General features: G+C 37.6%; 1 protein-coding gene across 1 annotated transcript; it reads left to right on the top strand.

Moving 5' to 3' along the window:
* Window positions 1–1,750: 1,750 nt before the first annotated feature.
* Window positions 1,751–7,854, top strand: LOC123532852 (plasminogen-like). Its single transcript, XM_045314445.2, has 2 exons — window positions 1,751–1,999; window positions 7,159–7,854. The coding sequence occupies exons 1-2, from the start codon at window positions 1,807–1,809 to the stop codon at window positions 7,365–7,367; spliced, it is 402 nt and encodes a 133-aa protein (XP_045170380.1). The 5' UTR covers window positions 1,751–1,806; the 3' UTR covers window positions 7,368–7,854.
* The last annotated feature ends 13,599 nt before the right edge of the window (window positions 7,855–21,453 follow it).

Raw genomic sequence — 21,453 nt, 5'->3', positions numbered from 1 at the left:
TTGCCCTGCGCTTTCTATGGGAAAGTTGCATAAATAGTAAACATGGGACGATTTTTCAAGGTAGGTGTGCGAGATATTTCGGGCGAACATTTATATCTAGTGTATTTTTAAGCTAGTGGGAGAATATATGTATTTTCAAATTAGTTCAGATAAGTTTAATATTGCTTGTGTGATTATAGTCTGTGTCTGGATATACAGTGAAAATAAAAATATATACATGTGCGTTGTAGTTTGTGCTGGAGAGGTTGGGGGTTCCAGACCCCAAGTGTCTGTGGTTGTGCATGGGCTACATATGTGATGCATTAGACTCCACAGGTTTTGAGCTTTAAATGGTACCTGGATAAAGAAACGAACTGGAAACACGTGTCAAGTATATGTCACATTATCCAAAAATTATATACATGCATATTAAAGGGATAACATATTAGAAACGAGCACAGCTTTAAGCTTACATATGATGCTGTAGAATATTTCCACTAAGGAGTCAACACATCTCTCCTAAATCCGAAGGGGTGTATGTGTTGCTTATGTATGTTTTTCATACAAATGTATATTATTTTTGGACTGATGTGACATATACTTGGCACGTATTTCCTGTTCGTTTCTTTATCCTGGTACCATTTAAGCTCAAGACCTGTGGAGTTCTAGAAAATCTAATGCATCACATATGTAGCCCATGCACAACATATGTATCCCATTCGGCTTTTCGCCCAAAAATATTTTTCTTGTAAAGTGATCGCCAAATATTTTTTTCTTCAGGATGGGGTTTAGCATACGGAAGGTTGCGAGGGCAAAATTAAGCAGGCACAGGGCAACTAAACAACATGTTTCTACCTGTTGATAAAAATGATGCTATTTTTTAGATATACTGCTTCACGGAGGATACGTTACAGGTAAGGTAAATGCACTTACATGCTAGGTAATGTATACTTGGCTGCACTGCATCGCGAGTTTTTGGCAAAACAATGTCATTTTCACAATATTCAATCACAAATAAATATTTCACGTATTTTTCTGCGAAATGTTTACCACATATGTACCACCGGAAGCACAACATATGATTTTAAGCGGTTCCCATTTGGGAATACATATGTTGGATCCCCTCCCGTGATTATGTAATTACATTTGTAGCCCCCTTTCTGTTATAATTAATGCAGTCTTTTTACTGATGATTAAAAAATTTAGTAATATATAATGCCAAGAAGCAAAGTAACTTTTAGTCCCCCCTCCCCCGCCTTTATTATTGTCTTAATCTCTTCATACAAATGCATCTAAAGGCAAATATTACCCTATAAACATACAATATTGGTAATTTAGATATTTATATATTTTGTTTGAAGAAGTAGCGAATTATACATAATCTATAACTTTACAAGAGATTTATCTCCCTTTATGCACAACTTAGGGAAACAAGAAAACTTTTATTGTTCCATTGGAACATGTTTAACAGACTCTCGCATTTATGTAACATGCAACATGCATACATTGAATTTTACAGAAAGCAAACTGAAAAAAAAGGAGAATAACATAATCTGAAGTAGCCATTTAGAAATTAAGATGGCGGCCAAAATGATGATGATAAAATAATGTTAACATTAGATTTTGACTTGACAGGCTAGCTGATTGAACAAATTCGTAAAATATAGGAAAAAACACAAAGTCGTATTTTCGGACACTTTGTCATGGACTATGATATGAATTTAACGTGTTTAAATAAATTAAGTTTACACTGTTGTTCTTGTAGGTTCTGCCAACAGAAACTGGTTCAAGGAAAGATACGCCTGGCTATATAAAGGGAAAACAATTATGACAAAGGACAAGTTGGAATGCCGGCGTTGGGAACACTTTTCAAACAACACCATATGGACAAAGGACTTTAAATTACCGGACTCTTCCCTCTCAGAGGCAAATAACTATTGCCGCAATCCACAAGAAAATGATCAACCATGGTGTTATACGGATGGCAATAAAAGCTGGAACTATTGCGACATCAAACAATGTAAGTAACTGTATGTATCTACAGGAAAACCAGAAATAGTATATAAATACCTGTCTATAAAGACCACCCTTGGGAGAGTCAAACTGTTGTCTTTATTGGGATGTGGTCTTTATTCACAGGTTAAAATACACTGTAAATGTTAAAGTGGAAAACAAATCATGTAGTCTTTAGAGCCTGCTCAGAGGTAGTCTTTAACACAGGTTTGACTTGTTATATATTACGATACAAATAATTTAATGACCTGAAATGAGTTTTGATTAACGTTTTTCCTAGCAAATTTAACATCATCATTAAGTATCTAAAGAAAGCGTTAATTTTTTCCAGAAAAAGACATAAACAGCATGCATATTTTTCCGCAAAATAAGTACCATTATCATATAAAAGGTATTGAAGTCTTGCATATGAACCTATTGAGGCTACGCAATCCCGGACAGTTCAACATGATAAGTACGCGTACCTTGCTATGTCCGAAGAACTGTTACATGTTTCCTTTTGATGCATTTGCATCAAATGTTTGAAATGAAAACAACGCAGTCGATCAAAGTTTTCAGTCACAACGACATTTGTAAATCTATCCGTGGAAACCACCATTTGTAAAACGGAAATAACTTTAGCAAGAATAGTTAATGTAGGGTGAACAACGAAAACGTCACGCATGAGAAAGATCGTGTTTTTTGTTTTTGAAATAAAATATTAAAATGGTGTTTAAATGCAGGGAGGTTCAGTCCCCAGTGTATATAAGTATACGAGAGCATTATTTCCCAAATATTATGATTTGTTTAAATATCTTTGTAGCGCAAAAGTATTCTAATTATTTTCGAAATTAGTTACAAGAGTACTAGTATTTCATTTAGCATGTGTGTAGAAATCTATCGGTTACATTTGTTAGTGGTTTCCATTCAGCATGTGGAGATAATTTGATATAAGCAGCGAGTTAGCAGTTCCATTGGATTGAAAACTTTCTGACAGAAAGACGAGCAGTGTGTTTATTGTTATTTCTGACATCCGTGTAAAGACGGGATCTAGAGCCTTGGGTGCCGAAACATGAAAACAAACGAAAATTAACAGTGTCTAACTTATCGTCCAGTAGGCGAGATGGGATGCAGTTAAAACGACATTACGGGAAATATTAGAAGAGAACAGCGTCGATGTGGTAAAAGATCTCAGTGAAAGTCATATTCAGCCTGTCAGTAGCGATTATCTTCCCTGGCGTTACATTACTTTCTACTGTCAGAAATACCATTTGATCACAAAAATCACATACTCATTGAAAAGAAATTCAAATGTTGTTATCATATTTTCGATTGTTTTTTTTTTCAATTTATCATACACATTATCATTAAATATCTTAAAACTGAATTTTGATATCTAAAATCTAAAATCTGATGATGAAATAAACGATTAATCAAAATCTTGATAAAATGTTTGTAATGGGAGAGGTCTCTTTACTGCAAGATGAGACAACTACGTAGGAGATTATGGAAACTCTTCCACCACTACTAATAATTTGGACGTCCAATAATTTTTTAGTTAAAACTAACTTCTCATCACCGGATATTGGTGGCATCCAAAACTAGTCGAGTCTATATAACGAAGTTTGTATACAATGCATTTTCTTATACTGACGGAATACATGTATAAGATATAGTGCAATTTCTGTGAACCTATAAATACTTAATAAAGGAAACAAAGGCTTAAGCAAGCCCATGCTGCTATTCATATCTAATTAAATTGATATTTCTATTCTTAGTCCGTTTGATGGTATTTTCACATTAACAAGAGCATAAATGAATAATTACCTATCATTTTCCTGTGTTCTTGGTACAACTTTACTTTGCAAATATTATTTCAAGTTCTAGTCCTTCGTTATATTAATTTTAATTTCATTTATTCGTATGTATCTGGCACTAAATAATTGTATTTCACATGTCATGCCTAAAAAATTGTACGTATGAGTGCCTGGCACTAACCACTCCTTTCATATTACTTGTTGTTGTCATAAGTGCCTGACACTAACGACAGCTGTCACATTTTTATATATATAACTGTGTCGTGTGCCCGCTGCTTTCCACAGCCATCATATTTCTTACATATATACTTGCATCTTGTGCCAGGTGAACACCTTGTCTATCAGTCTTTACACCCGTATACCTTGCATAACAGCAAAATTATATTTTAAACAACTATTCATATCTGCCTTGAATTATCGACATTATGTTTTTTGATATAGACTTTATGCTCAACAACCCTACCAATTTTCATACACTTGTCACATATGTTCCTGGCATTAATGTAATACATGTAAGTCATATTTAGTACATAAACTTGTTCTCATGTGTGCCTGGCACTTTAGACGGTTGTCTTGTGCATATATTTGTACTGAGGTGTTCCTGACACTAATGACAGCAGTCATATTTAGAAGATATACCTGTATTCATGTGTGCCTAACTGCTATCACATCTCATACCTATATACTTGTAGTCTAGTATGCCTGGCACTAACTAGAGCTTTAGTATTTCGTACATATAGTTTTACTCATATGTGCCAAGCAGTAACGACATAGTTATATTACATATGTATACTTACGTCGTATGTGCGTGGTGCGTCCTTGCGTGCGTAAGTCCGGATTTGTTTGTCCGGTCCATAACTTTGACATGCATAAAGCAATATCGTTTATATTTGGCATGTTTGTTAGCCTCAGTAAGACGGAGTGTTTTGCGTAAACCGCAGGTTCCTATCTTAAAGGTCAAGGTCACACTTGGAGGTCAGATGTTGAATTCAGTAATGACTTTGTCCGGAGCATTGCTTCTTCATGCATTGAAAGGATTTTGATATAACTTGGCGCAAATGTTCACAACTATGTGTCGGAGGTCATGCGCAAGAACTAGGACCCTAGGTCTAAGGTCTAGATCACACTTAGCTATCATAGGTCAGATACAAAAATGACTTTGTCTGGACCGGAGAATTTCTTTTTCATACATGGAGGGATTTTGATGTAACTAGGCACAAATGTTCACTATCATGAGACGGAGTGTCATGTGCAAGAACATAGAATTACTTCCCATTGTTGCTACTATAAAAAGCTTATATAGTAACTTTTTTATTACTGGTCGTAGTTAAAAGTCAAGACCACTTTTCTGTAGTACAATTTGCATGTTACATTCAATTTTGAGGTGTATTTTGACCTATCTACTGGTAAGTTAGATAGTTTTAAAGATTTACTTCCCTGTGTTGTTACTATTGTAACCTGGATAGTAAGAATAACTTCCCTTGATTTATTTCTCGCCATTTGTAGTTCGAGTAGACAATCAAGAATCCGTGTTCTATACGTCATTAAGGTTTGTATACTTTATAAACTACCTTTTCCTACCCAAATAATAAAGTTTTTAATGTAAATTCATACAATAAAATGTATAGAACTGTTGTAAGAAACAAGTAGTGGAAATCGCCTTACTTTGATAGAACGCTCATTGAAATATGAAGCAGTCATCAAACGCTTATTAATGAGAATAGTGTTGATATAGCTAACCAATGAGAAAATAGTACGAGGATTTTACGTGATGTTAATCATTTAAATACGGCAGAACGGCTTGAGAAATCAGACGGTTCCCAGGCACTGGAGACGAAAGGTCGAAGTAGAAAAATAATTATTATGGAAATTAATTGGGACTTTGCAGTAGAATAAACTATCTTAACTTATTATCCATGTTCTCCTTGAAAGCTCTGCTACCTTGGAGAGGATAAATAAGTTAACATAAGATAGTAAAATACCGGGTCGTAGTTGAGATCTATAGGGTAATTATAACAGAGGGTTGTATAGGCTCATGTTAGTTGGAGATATAGAAACATATAAGACATACAACCAATGCAATTTATTTAAACCAAAGTTCGTGTTAGTTGAATATATTTACAAATAATTAACAGTGATTTAACTATAAGTGTTTATTTCATATTTAATCAATTTAAATCATTTACATTTACGAATCATTTGTCTGAAATCATAGGCCAGGAAGCCCAAAGGAAAATTTGATATAAGAATAAACATATAAGGTTTAGCTCATGTGAGTTCGCCTATAGACAGAAATTGAAGTTAATAAGTATTTCAAGTTGTGTGATTTATATAAACCGCTCGGTAAACGTTACACTATAAATAACTTATATCGTAACATTTTGCATTCTTTTTTATTTGGCGTAAAGTTTTGCCTCAATTTGGTTCGACAGCTGTTTTATTTCAAATACGTGTGAGAGCTTTATCTTTTTGGTAAGACTGATACTTTATTTCCAATACATGTTGTTGTAGCATACATCTGTTTGGTACGACAGCTGTCTCATTTAAAAAAAACAACAACAAAACGAAATGTTATTTGGTAAAAACGATATAAAAAAATTACATGTCACGTTATGCGCACCGTTGATGACCATGTACATAGTTTGATAATCTCAACCCCCCCCCCCCCCACTCCCCCACAACGCTATATTGATAGAGCGGATAGTTGAAAGGATCTTCCTGAAAATGCTGACTCGATATTAAAATATTTTATACCACAGTCACACATACGGTGCGGATAGCTACGTTTAGCTACGGATAGAAACGTATTAATTCGTGCCGATACGTACCTGAGCCGTACGGGTTGGTACGGATTGATACGGGTTACTACTTTAAGGTACGGCTCAGGTATGGAACGATACGGATTGATACAGATTACTACGTTTCTATCCGTGGCCAGACGTAGCTATCCGCACCGTATGTTTGACTGGGGTATAACGCAAGCGTAAATATGTTTTAGGACCACATTTATTTCATTTCAAACACATGCTAGAGCTGATATCTTTCTAGAACAACTACTGTTTCATTTTAACACAAGTTTATTTTGATGTCGTTCTGGTAAAACTGCTGTTTGAATTTACAGAAAATGCCAGACTTTATCAGTGTCTGGTACATACAAGCTAGTGGTACTATATGATTTTAATATTTCATACGCTTAGTACTTGTATCTTTCAGGCACGTAGCAGTTATATTTCCTGTTGTATATAGAGCTGTATCAAATCGATATAATAATATAATCAAATCGATATGATAATATAATCGATGTACTTACAACTAAATCTTTATTATAGGTTGATGTTCTTACTAAAGAATAGTAGTGATAATATTTCAGGTCCGAACGATTATTGTTATGAAGACGTGTCCAGGAACTATCAAGGTCAAATAGCGATAACTGAGACTGGAACAGAATGCCAGCGATGGGACTCGACTTACCCACACAGACACAGCTATGGAAGTATGGCCTCGAAATTTCCCGATAATTCGGTCAGTGATGCCGTCAACTACTGCCGAGATCCAAGTTCGTCTGGCAGACCATGGTGATACACAACAGACGCGAAGAAGAAATGGGATTGGTGTGCTGTCTGGAAATGTGAGAGCAGCAGCGACGAAAAATAAAGCAGATATCCATGCAGCTGATATTCATTGACAACTTATTTAATAATTTTATAATATTGATAGAAATAGTTTTTGTAAAGCTTTCATTACACGTGCCCTGTCTCAGCATGCATTATTTTACCTTTTTGTGATAAGACTCCTATATGGAAATCTTGAATGACCATTTCGACATCTATTTTGCATAGAAATGAAAAATAAAAACTGATGAACAAACATACCTCTTTTTTTCGCGATTTGTGCGATTTGTTGCTCTTTTGTTATGACAAAAACTTAGAAACTAAAACTAAGAATTAGATACTACAACTGATTCTTGCAAATTAAGGCTAGTTAGATATTTTGATGACTTATCAATTTCATTTAAAAATACATTTACTAAGCTTATAAATGACATGAATCCAATGGTTCTGGCTATTTAAAGTATCTTAACTTGATACTGTTGACTTAGAAAATATTTGCTTGTGGTTGTCTGTCAATGTGTCAGCTTTTTTAAAATTAAACTAATCCCAAATGCTATTGTTTAAAACTTGCCAACACACATGTTGCCGTATACCTGACCATTAAATTTGAAAACTCTTAGGTAACTGCAGTCTGGCTTTTTGCAAATTTATGGCCCCTTTGTGGACTTGATACAATCAAGATTTTGTTATTGTTTTCGATTTTAGGTCAACTTTTTCTCTAACCACTATAAACTAATTCGATTGAAATTTGCAACTTTGTTTACATCTATTAAGTTGACTGTTACATCATGAATACATATCCTCGCTTTTTGCAATAATTATTGCCTTTGATAAAAATCATTTCTTGGTTGACTATAGTTAAGCAACTTTCTATAAACTTCAAGCTGTTGCTTTAAATTGCAACAGATTTTTCACATCATAGTGGACATGTACCATGCAAGAAACTTAACCTATTGCTTGTTTGAAGTTGATTTGGGCCAAGTCCCTTCAGACTTTAGCAAAATCATGGTAGGCAAATTTCAAGTCACAAAGCAAATCAAATTTTCGTCCGGTCCACACTCTCCACTCTATTGATAAGGGATTTTAGTATTACTTTGGCACCAAATGGTTTCCCCCCATGATGGAGATGAATTGCACTGTCACATGGCCGCCAAATCCAGACCCCTAGCTCAAAGGTCAAGGTCACAATTGGAGGTCAAAGGTCAACAGGGCTTTTTTCCTGTCCGGTCCCAATTCCAATCTCTCCATCCATGAAGAGATTTTAATATTACTCGGCGCAAATGTTCCCCATGAGGAGACGACGTGTCGTGCGCAAAACCTGAAACCCTAGCTGAAAGGTCAAGGTCACAATTGGAGGTCAAAGGTCAACAAGGCTTTTTTCCTGTCCGGTCCATAACTCTCCCATCTATGAAGGGATTTTAATATTACTTGGCACAAATGTACCTCATAATAAGACGATGTGTCATGCACAACTTTCAGACCCTTAGCTCAAAGGTCAAGGTCACACTTAGCAGTCAAATGTTAACATAGCATGAACAGGGTCTGTTTCGTGTCCGGTCCTTAACTCTGACATTCATTAAGGGATTTTAATTTCACTTAGCACAAGTGTTCCCCATGATGAGACGACGTGTCATGCGCAAATCCCGGACCCCTAGCTCAAAGGTCAAGGTCACAATTGGGGGTCAAAGGTCAACAGATTTTTTTCTCCTGTCCCGTCCATAACTCTGCCATCCATGAAGGGATTTTAATATTACTTGGCACAAATGTTCCCCATGATGAGACAACATGTCATGCGCAAAGCCCAGACCCTTAGCTCAAAGGTCAAGGTCACAATTGGAGGTCAAAGGTCAATAAGCTTTTTTCCCTGTCTGATCCAGAACTCTGTCATCCATCAAGGGATTACAATATTACTTGGCATAAATGTTTCCCATGATGAGACGACGTGTCTTGCGCAACACCAAGTACCCTAGCTTAAAGGCCAAGGTCACACTTTGAGATCAAAGGTCAAGAGGATTTTTTTCCTGTCCGGTCTATAACTTTGTCATGCAAAGCAGGATTTAGATATCAGTTGGCACAAATATTCCCCTGGATGAGACAACATGTCATTCGCAAGAACCAGGTACCTAGGTATAAGGTCAAGGTCATATTTAGAGGTCAAAGGTCAAATTCAAGAATGAATTTGTACGGAACATTTCTTCTTCATGCATGGAGGGATTTTGATGTAACTTGGACCAAATGTTCACCACCATGAGGCACCCTTGTTTTTAGAATTACGTCCCTTTGTTATTACTATAAATAGATTTTATTGTAACTTTTTTATTACTGGCGGTAGAGAAAAATAGAGACCACTTTTCTGTGGTACAGCATGCATGTTACATCCAATTTTTAAGTGTATTTTGACCTATCTCTACCTGGTAAAGAGTTTCTTGTGGACTTATATTATATAGATTTTTTTTTATTTGTTAAAGATTAATTTCCCTTTGTTGTTATATTAATAACTTACATGATAACATTTTTATAATCAGCCAAAAAAATTCAATATGAAAACAACTGTGGGTTTTTATATATGCACATTTTAATCCAAGTGTGTTGTTATAACATATTGTATATGTAGTACAATATTGTTTATACATCATTGACAGATATCAGTTCATTATGTTATACTGCAGTAGAGAAAATTAGGTGCCTTCCAGTAGGGGACTTTGTATTGCATGGCAATACTTCATTCACTTGTTTTTTTGGTACCACATTTAATCTGATAGAGGTGCCTTGGATAGAGTAAGGACATACTTTTGTTTTACTACTCACTGCTGTAGTATAGATTTGATGACTGGGTGGTTGGAGTTTGGAGCACACACCGTACTGGATTTCGATTGAGAACCACTGTATTGCCTTACATATTCCAGATGACACTCTATGTTGGTTTCCACTGTTGTACCCCTTCCAACTTTAGCCTTAGTTTGTTGCCTGAGACAAATCTCCACATCTTTCACTGCTTTGTTAGTCTTCTATTTCCTTCCTTTATTAATCCTTACATAAGCCCATCCAGCTTTCCTATGTACGATCCCGTGTGCTTTGAAAACATTTCATTTTCATCGGTCAAAGACTTTAGCGGCCTTTCAACTTGATCACTTTAGAATACAATCCAAGACAGATCATTCATTGATTTCACCGCTGATGAATTTACGATGTGTTAGTCATAGACATAGCAGGCTTGGTAGATCACCGTATCGGTCAGTCCAGACCACTCACACTTGTAACGCAATGCGAAAACGCATAAGTCAGTTTACAGATAATTAATCTTCGTTTTATGTACATCACAGAAACAGTTTGATATACAAAACAACCCGGTGTTGTTTTTGGCAGAAAAAAATAGAATGTGTGTAGAAATACTGATTATTTGTCACTGCTGATGATTATTTTCTAACACATTTTGTTACGACGAGATGTTATATCAATTTAACTTTGACGTAGATGACTTTGTTTACTATCGCAACTGCTCAGATATGGCAAAGTTTTCAAAGGAATCTTATTCCATCGTCCATTATTGCTTCATCAATGGAACTTACATTAAGTACTCAGAAATGTTACTCTGTTTACTCAGCAAATTGTTATTATTTACAAACTTAGTACAGTGCATCATAGTAGATAGATTTATTATAAGATATGACTTTAGTTATTTTGTTTATTCTGTACATATTATTTATTTGCGAATATACGCAGTAGTGAGTGATTCAGCATCTGTTGATTATGGATATATATGTACATGATGAACGCTTTGACTGACTTTAGTTATTTTGTTTATTCTGTACATATCATTTATTTACAAAAATACACAGTAGTGAGTGATTCAGCATCTGTTGATTATGGATATATAATGTACATGATGAACGCTTTCACTGACATGTTTTTGAAACAGTTACTGTGAAATCATTAATATTCTTGGGGGATTAATTTTCATGGATTTCATGGTTGAGTCAGTACACGAAATTTAATCCCAACGAACAAGTAAAATGTCCATTCAGTTTATGTTCAAACGTTGAAATCCACGAATTCATATCCCCACGAAATTGCCGTTTTGACCAAAAACACGAAATTTTGAGGTATCTTTTGAAATACTTGTAAACAAGTTACTGCAAAGCAGGTCTAGAAAACGTGTAGAACTTGCAAGTAGAAGGAAATGTTTTACAGAATGGGATAAATGATTATACATAGAAAGGAAAAATAGATACCGAGGATTTGGAAATGTGGAACAGAATAAAGCGGGTTTTGGTTGAATAGAACGTTCAACTTAAAGAAAAATATCTTACTTACAAGGTTGGAATGGAACGCAATCTGTACAGAAACTGATGTTTTTAAATATTTTTATGTTTTGAATACCTATCTTTAAAATAAACCTGTGTGTGTCGAAAAATATTGTTGACTTTCTCAATCTATGCAACCTACAAAAAGGCGTGCGGTGTCACCACTTACACTTCTTTTGGAACAAACCAACACAGTTATTGATACCTCTGTAGTAAGATTAAAGTATTGATCTTTTACATCTACAAAGATTAAAAATAAACTGACTGGCAGTTCAACCTATGTGAAAACATCCTCTTCCGTGTTTAAACCATACTATAGTAAATTGAATCACAGGTACCCTGCGGCTGGACATATATCTGTCGTGTTTACTACCGGCCGTGATTTGACCGTTACTTCTCATATTTGAAATTATTTACATTTATTATTTAACTTACCGAATACCCACAGCTTTCAGTTCAAATGCTTCTTTACAATATTCAGAATTTGCCGATGATATTTTTAAAGAATTCAACAAGGTAGCCTTTTTTCAACCAACGGAAGTGGATATTGAGCCCGGCTTAGCAATGAAACTGACAAAATCCGCAAGGACAGGTAAAAGAGCGAGATTTCTGGTGTCCACAGGCGTTATCACTGCCAAGCCTGGCTCAATCCACTTCCGTTAGTTGAAAAAATTGCGTCAGGGCTACCTTGACCTTTTTAATATTATCGGCAAATCCTGAATATTTCAAAGAAACATTTAAATCGAAAACTGTGGGGTATTTGGTTACTATAAATGTAAATAATTTCAAATCGCGGCGAGTAGTAAACACGACGGCTGCATGTCTAGTCGCAGGGAAACTGTGAATTGAATGGCCATTTAGGTTCTAAGATGTTGCAAAGAGCATTAGTACAGACTATTGAAATATTCTGTACGACCTGCATTGTTCTGAAAATTGTGCAAAGAAACCAGCTTTATAGCTAGGCAAATTTGCTGCTGAACTGCCTTTCAACATAATATGTTACGGTCGCTTTAAAACGTTTAAATCAAAACCCTGACAACTGCGTCAGAGAGTCAACTCTTTGGCTCAGTGGCTTGAGCATTGGTCCTCTACCCGTGCGACCCCGGTTCGAATTCCGCCTTCATCATAAACATTATATCATCTTCCATTTCTGTTACGCACGTAAGTCGTTATGATGACTCTTTGAAGAGAGAAAGTGTAAACCAATGTATGACAACTGCGTTAGAGAGACGACTCGAGTCGAGTCGCTTTGTGGTTTGAGCATTGACCTAACACCCGTGCAACCCGGGTTCTAGTCCTGCCTCAGGCATTTTGGATTTTTCATCATACAAAATTCTATCTGTAACGACAAACGCCTAGTTTGGTTTGTTCTATTAATTCGTTTGCTGTTTAGTCACATCGCCCCAGAGAGCCAAGATAAATGACTGAAAGTATACAAAATACAATCCTTAGTTTACTATACAGATTTCATACATGATCCATAGTCTATAGCAAAAAGTATCTATATATGTATGCCTAATAAACACAAGTAAAAATAAAACTTCATGAGTGAGATGTTTTGAATCACACAGTAGTGATTCTAGAATCCTTCTAGCAAGACCAATCATGCGTTCCCACGCTCGATTTATGTGGAAAGAATGTGGGGTGTTGAGATACCACACAGTACCTTGTTGTTCTAGAAAACAGTGCAAATATTTTAAACATATTTTGCCGATTCCTAGTTCACTGGCTGCTCCTACAAAGTTGCTCCTTGACCGGACCCCGAATCGCTATGAATCTCCTGAGGGCGTTGACGAAACATGAAGCACTCATGTCCTCCACTACTTCTAGGCGTATTTCTCGCTTGTATAAACAAGAGAACAGTATAGCCAATCGCTTAGAGTTACTCGCCCGACCTCTTGTTTCACGAGTCAAAATAGACCAGGAGCCAAAGATGTCAACCTCTACATTCGTGAATGGTGCGGAAGCACTTAATCTACTGGGAGGTAGATCTGAGTTTCAATGGGTCGTCTCAGCCTACGACACAGTATTCAGTTATGAATTACACTGTTGATTAGTCTCTTTCCGCCCGTGATCCAGAAGCCGGTTGAACGGAAAGCTCCTTCTGTTAAATGGCGACCTTTGATGAGCTTCCTTCTCATGGTAATGTCTAACGAGAGACTTTCCGGGAATGATAACCGGAGTTTTCACTCCTATGTCAAAGGATGCATATTCCAACCTTCCATCAAGTCTCAACAGTCCTTCTGAGTCTAACATTGGAGAAAGATTCACTAAACTGCTGTTTCTCTGTACTGGTTTACCTTTCTGAAAATATTCAACTTCACTGCTATATACTTCTTTCTGAACCTCTTTTAAAATAGTCTCTTCAGCATCAACTTTGAACTTGACATCATTTCTCTTCTTCTGGCTGTCTTTATAGCACGACTCTGCTTTCCGTTTCAAACATGGCATTGCTGAATCTAATCTAAACTACTCAACGATGTGAAGCGTTCAAAGCGGTGGCAGCCAAGGTCCGATCTTTCCACCTCAACTTTCTTTACTTCTATCACTGGGCGAAATTCACTGTCTTGTTCAGGATCTATTAATTCAAAATCATCACACTTATCGTCACTTACACTAAAGTCACTAATTTCAGGTCCTTGTAACCATTTACAGTCTTTCATGTTCTCTGCTTTTGCCGGCCTTGTGCCATGATCAGCTGGACTTTTCTCTGTAGGAACAAAGTTCCACTGCGCTCGTCAAGAAACCTTCAGTATATTGTAAACACGATTTCCAACATAGACATAGAACCTGCGAGATGTATTGTTTATATAACCTATCACAACTTGACTGTCTGTATAATAGTAAGTATGTTCAACTGTAATGTTCAAATGTTTCTGGATGAATGCTGCAAGTTCAGTAGCTATTACAGCAGCACATAGTTCTAATCTAGGAATAGTATGTCCGTGACTTGGCACTAACTTTTCCTTGAACGAAACCTTTTTGTGAATTTCCATCGAAATCAACTGTCCGTAAATATGCTACTGCCGAAATAGCTTCCTTTGACGCGCCAGAGAATACGTGGAGCTCCCGTCTAGCACTATTATCACTAGACCATAGGTGGGCCGGTGGTCTAGTAGTAACACGCTTGACTGCCAATTCAGAGGTCTGGGATTCGAATCCCGGTCCAGGAACTGGAATTTTCTGAGATGCTCTGGAGTGTCCCCCACCTGACTTAAGAGGCCTGTACCGGTTCTTCCAAGGAAAGACGGCTTCGCATGTATTGGTGCTATACACCGGGCACGTGAAAGAACCTGACTGTCTATTCGCAAAGAGCTATGCTAAGTTAGCCGAACAGGCCTGTATCTATCTGTGTTCTCTCTATCTCTTCTGGGGGCTTTATCTCACTATGTCCCTCTGGTCAGATAGCTCTGTGTCTGTACTAGTAGAGGATATTTGCGCCCCGTGTGGCTGTATTTGCTATATGTAAAGCGCCTTTGAACGTGTTTATCATTAAAAGGGCGCTATATAAATCTGGTATAATAATTATCAAAAGATAGGTCGGTGAATCTCCTTCGTATTTCTAATTCTTCTAGTTGTGCCTATGAATCTTGCCAACTTATCCGATCTTTCTTCAATCTTTTAGAAAGTGGGTCGTCTCAATCTAGATTCTGATCTTGCACAGCCTGTTGTATGATGAGCTGACCGGCTAACACGACTGCTAAAAAACCTAGAGAATCAAATAATCCGTTTATAGAAGACAAGACTGGTTTTCTCTCCAACGGCATTGTATACATGAAAATATCATTCACCTCATCACAACTAGTTCCTAAGCTACGTTGAAAGGAAGGTGTTTCAGCAAGAAAGTCGATCTCTATGATTTCCCAAATCGACAGGGGGAAATGAGCTCAACACCTTTGGACTGTCGGACACCTCTTGAGAAGACGTATGGAACCCCCTTCTAGTAATCTCTTCTGTGTTTGTGTAATAAGCTCAACAAATTCATCTTCGTCGGCTTTCGAGACAAGTCCATCATCGACATAGAAGTTATGTCTCACGTAATTATTAACACTGCAACATTCTCCACTGTCAAATGTCGTATGTTGCTACTGTGGGTGATGGAGAATTGCCGAAAACATGCACACACATCCGGTAATTAATCAATGATTTAGCTATGTCATTATCTTAAAACCATATGAATCGTAAAAAGTTCTTGTGCTCCCCGTGTACCTCAGAATTGAAGTACATTTGTTCAACGTCGGCCATAGCTTTGAATCTTTTGCGTCTGAAATTTGTAAGCACTGTGGCGAGGTTGTTAGTAAGATCTTGTCATGTCAGCAGCACATCATTAGGACCAAGTCCCTGGTATTTAGCTGCAGTATCCAACACTTTTCTAATTTTGTCTGGCCTTTTTGGGTGGAACACTCAAAATATAGGCAGGTACCAGACTTCCTCGCTTGGTTCAACTGATGGCGCTATCTCAGTTTAATTGTTGTCAAATATTTTCTCCATGAATTCCATGACGATTCAGGACCTATATGAAATGCGGTACAGTGACTAGTTTTGTTGCATTTCTCACACCTGACCGGAATCTGGCAGTCACTGGCTAAATTTTTGTATGTCATACACCCAAGTCATAGACCATGCTTCTTCATTATTTCTCTCTTTTCTGGAATGGATTTCTGTTAAAATGTCTCACAGACTCTGAGTTCATGCTCGGAAATTTTACCATGCAAGACACAATATGATTCCTTAACACTTCTAGGTTTGTCATTGTCAGAGTTTGCACGTGTCTTTCTACTATACACACCTGTACCTTGTTGCTGGTTCTCTATGGTTGATCAGGAACCAGTCCTGTTTTGTTGACTTCAGGCTCGCTGACTTGTCGAAGTTATTGCTTGGATCATTGACTTTATTGCAAACGTTTTCACAAAGTCAACAATAACAGAAAATGATCAACCAATTTATTTTGGATGAATGTGGGAAGTTCACACCAGACACTGTTTATCCCTAATGATGAATCAAAATATGACATTGACATATGATATTTTTCTTTGCTATTCAAACACTCTATTTCTTCCAACATGTATGACAAGTCATATACATTTGTTGTAATTTGGATTTGTCAGCAGCGACGTTTGGAAACAGCTCTACTCTGATTCACAGGGATTTTGCTACTTGTTCTGGGGCTCCGAATCTTTGGTCCAGTCGCTTCCAGATTTTCTCCAATGCGCCGCTATCGTCTTGCGAGTTAGTGACGCGAACAGAAACAAATTGACGTTTAGAGTCTGGGCCGAGGTATCTAAGCAGCAAGTCTATTTATTCTGTGGGCGTCGCATCTAGCTCTCTTGTGATGTTATGAAAACTGTTTTTCCAACTAACATATCGTTCTGCCTTGTCGTCAAAGTTTGAAAGTCTTGATAACAACAGATCCTTTTTTATGATATATTTTGTTAATATAGATGTTCCGTAATCTGGAGCCTCTGGGACAAATTAAGCAGCATTTGCACTCAAACGTTTATCTAGTGGTGGTACAACAGGTTCGATATGTACTTCTTGTGTATCGGGAATCTTCTCGATAAAGTTTTTCACAATATCACTTTTCTTAATGGTTTCTGCAGGCAGCTGATATTCACCAGCACTGGAACGGCTTGAAATGGTACCTTCTTCTACTATTTCCGCCACAGCTTTCAGTTTTGCTTCTGTTTCCACGATGTTTTGTTTACATTTCAGTATGTTCAAGTTGGTTTACATTTCACTTCGACTTTTCTTTACTTGCAGTTCTAACTATATTGTTCCATTTTTATTTTTTCTTCTTCTTGCAAAAACAGCAATCTAGCTTTTGCAGTCTCAGCTTTGACTTTCTTCTCTATCAACATGTCAGTCATGTGTTTAGATCTGCCACTGCTTGCACGTGGCGAAACTTCACTCCATGATTTCAAAGGACGAGAAAATGTAACAGAACTAAATCCCAGTACTTGTTTACATTTTACAGCCATCACATGTGCGTGAAATTAGCCAGAGCAGCCAGAGTAGCCAGAGTTCAGCCAGAGTTTAGCCAGAGTAGCCAAAGTTCAGCCAGAGTTTAGCCAAAGTAGCCAGAGAAGTCAGAACACTGGTTACTCTGGCTAGCCAGAGTAGCCAGAGTTCAGCCAGAGTGGCCAGAGTTCAGCCAGAGAAGTCATAACTCTGGTTACTCTGGCTGGCCAGAGTAGCCCGAGTTCAGCCAGAGAAATCATAACTCTGGTTACTCTGGATGGCCAGAGTAGCCAGAGTTCAGTCAGAGAAATCATAACTCTGGTTACTCTGGCTGGCCATAGTAGCCAGAGTTCAGCCAGATTAGCCAGAATTCAGCAAGAAAAGCCAGAGTTTCTAGGATGTTAAAAAGATTTTATTTGCTTTGGTTAGTCTGGCTGTTTCTAGGATTTTAAGAGTAGCCAGAGTTTAGCCAGAGTAGCCAAAGTTCAGCCAGAGTTTAGCCAAAGTAGCCAGAGAAGTCAGAACTCTGGTTACTCTGGCTAGCCAGAGTAGCCAGAGTTCAGCCAGAGTGGCCAGAGTTCAGCCAGAGAAGTCATAACTCTGGTTACTCTGGCTGGCCAGAGTAGCCCGAGTTCAGCCAGAGAAATCATAACTCTGGTTACTCTGGATGGCCAGAGTAGCCAGAGTTCAGTCAGAGAAGTCATAACTCTGGTTACTCTGGCTGGCCATAGTAGCCAGAGTTCAGCCAGATTAGCCAGAATTCAGCAAGAAAAGCCAGAGTTTCTAGGATGTTAAAAAGATTTTATTTGCTTTGGTTAGTCTGGCTGTTTCTAGGATTTTAAGAGTAGCCAGAGTAACCTGGTTCATAAAACATTTTCCGTCTTAGCTGAATTTGATTATGAAACTTAATATGTTATTTCTATCTAAATAGCATGCTTAAACTGAATTTCAAGTTAATTAATATTTTCAAGTGGCTATTTAGAGTAGCTAGAGTATCAGAACTCTTGTTACTCTGGCTGGCTGGCCAGAGTAGCCACAGTTCAACCAGAGTAGCCAGAGTTCAGCCAAAGTTCAGCCATAGTAGCAAGAGTTTCTAGGATTTTAACATGTCCGGAGTAGCCCGAGTCACCAGGATTTCATTTGCTCTGGTTACTTTTGCTGGCCAGAGTAGAGAGTTTGTAGGATTTTAACATGTTTTTGCAACTCTGGTCAGCCAGAGTAGCCAGAGTAACCAGGTCCCATGTTCACAAAAGTTTTTCAGTCTTAGCTGAATTTGATTATGAAATTTAATAATTGAGCCGTGCCATGAAAAAACATAACATAGTGGCTTTGCGACCAGCATGGATCCAGAACAGGCTGCGCATCTGCGCAGTCTGGTCAGGATCTATGTTGTTCGCTTTTAAAGCGTATTGGACTTGGAGAATCTGTTAGCGAACAGCATGGATTCTGACGCTCAGGCTGGTCTGGATCCATTCTGGTCTCAAACCCACTATGTTGGTTTTCTCATGGCGCGACTCATATGTCATTTCTATCTAAATAGCATGTTTAAAACTAAATTTCAAGTTAATAACTATTTTCAAGCGGCTATTTAGAGTAGCCAGAGTAGCCAGAACTCTGGTCACTATGGCTGGCCAGAGTTCAGCCAGAGTTTAGCCAGAGTAGCCAGAGTTCAGCCAGAGTAGCCAGAAACCTAATTACTATGGCTGGCCAGAGTAGCCGAGTAACCAGGATGTCAGTTGCTCTGGCTACTTTGGCCTACCCAGGCTAGCCCGAATAGCCAGAGAAAATACTGTAATACCTATTGCGAAATGACCCTTTTGGTTCTCTCAGGTTTGATTTTTAGTGTTTTGTATGTATCAAGTGATTCATAAAACGGACTTCAAAAAATTGTCTTATTTTTCAGACAGCAGCCAAAGTAGTCAGACATTCTAGGATTTTAATATGTTATAGCTACTCTGGTCAGCCAGAGTAGTCAGAGTGACCATGATTTTATTTGCTCTGGCTACTCTGGCTAGCCAGAGTAACCAGGAATAAATGAAATGCACACGGGTTCTGGTTACTCAGGCTGGCCAGATCAGCCAGAGAAAATACAGACAAACATGTAAACTATAGCCATTTTTAAAATGTATGACCCTTTTTCATAAAAATCATATTATACACGATTAGGTTGCACTAACTCTTGTATATAATTATAATGTAAATAAAAAGTTAGACCTGTTGCGTGTTGTGTGTGTGGTATATGAAGGCTGAAATTCACAAAGATTAAAGCGAACAGGTAGATTGAAAATCTTTAAAACAAGCCTAAAAATATCAAATAAAACAACAACAACAAAGAAACAGTAAGACAGCATGATTTTCGAACAAAGTTAAGAATAACACGAATCAGAAAATGACACTTTCAAATAAATAAATAAATAAATAAACGGGTATATGCAAAGGCTGTTTGTTTATATACATTGTAAATAATGCTTAGTTATGTTTTCTTTTTATATAAGTTGTAATTTTACAAAGTAGCCTGCCTCCCACGAAGGGTAGATACGACGAAGCGACACCGATCCATCCTGGATCTTCAGTACTTATACGGCTGTATGCCATTCCACACTGGACTGTGATTTAGTGCAGTGCGACCTGGCTGTCATGGTCTTTTGTTTTTCATTGACCCATTCTGGATCTTATTCGTGGCATATTTTATCCCCAGTGTATTGTCTCATATTCTTTCTGTTGAAAAAAAAATGGCACCAAATTGAAAGTGAAAAACAGATGTACCTGAAAATAAATATGCTATTAAGATAGAAATGACATATTAATTTTCATAATTAAACTTAGCTAAGACTGAAAATGTTTAATTATGGTACCTGGTTACTCTGGCTACTCTGGCTGAACTCTGGCTACTCTGTTAGAAACAGCCAGAGTAACCAGAGCAAATGATATCCTGGTGACTCGGGCTACTGTGGCTACTTTGGCTGACCAGAGTAGCCAGAACATGTTGAAATCTAGAAACTCTGCCTACCCTGGTTGAATTCTGGCTACTCTGGCCAGCCAGAGTAACCAGAGTTCTGGATACTGGATGAACTCTGTTTACTCCTGATGAACTCTGGCTACTCTGGCCAGCCAGATTAACTAACCAGAGTTCTGACTACTCTTGCTGAACTCTGGCTACTCTGGTCAGCCATAGTAACCAGAGCTAAGACTTCTTTAGCTGAACTCTGGCTACTCTGGCCAGCCAGATTAACCAGAGTTATGACTTCTCTGACTGAACTCTGGCTACTCTGGCTGAACTCTGGCTACTCTGGCTAGCCAGAGTAACCAGAGGTCTGACTTCTCTGGCTACTCTGGCTAAACTCTGGCTAAACTCTGGCTACTCTGGCTAACTCTGGCTGAACTCTGGCTACTCTGGCTGCTCTGGCTAATTTCACGCACATAGCCATCACACGAAAAGGATAGGTTTGATGGCGTATTACACGACGATATATTGCGAGACAAGACCTGAAAGACAATATTCCTTTAATTTTTAATTTCGTTTATTCCACATTTCCAAATGAAAACGTATATTATATGAGAATAATTGAAGTAAATGGAGATTCCTTTACTTCTGAAGTTCTGTTTCTTTTAAGTATTTTTGAAACACATTTGTAGTTTAAATCAAAATGTTTAACCTTCTCAGGGCGTGAAGACAGGAAACCTGACCTTATTTGTGCAAGATAAGGTTACTGCTAATATCAATGTGTGTTACATGAGCTCTATTCCATAGGCATGGTTTCAACTGGTTGCTCAGTAGAACATATTAATTCT

Source organism: Mercenaria mercenaria, chromosome 11 (genome assembly GCF_021730395.1).
Source record: "Mercenaria mercenaria strain notata chromosome 11, MADL_Memer_1, whole genome shotgun sequence".
Taxonomy (NCBI): domain Eukaryota; kingdom Metazoa; phylum Mollusca; class Bivalvia; order Venerida; family Veneridae; genus Mercenaria; species Mercenaria mercenaria.
The sequence above is the reverse complement of the archived record's forward strand: the minus strand, read 5'-3'. Positions and strand labels throughout refer to the sequence as shown.

Excerpts from the sequence above, each read along its gene's own strand:
- LOC123532852 (XM_045314445.2), top strand. The coding sequence starts at position 1,807 with ATGACAAAGGACAAGTTGGAATGCCGGCGTTGGGAACACTTTTCAAAC. Across the intron at positions 2,000-7,158 it reads CTATTGCGACATCAAACAAT|GTCCGAACGATTATTGTTAT; the intron begins GTAAGTAACTGT and ends ATAATATTTCAG.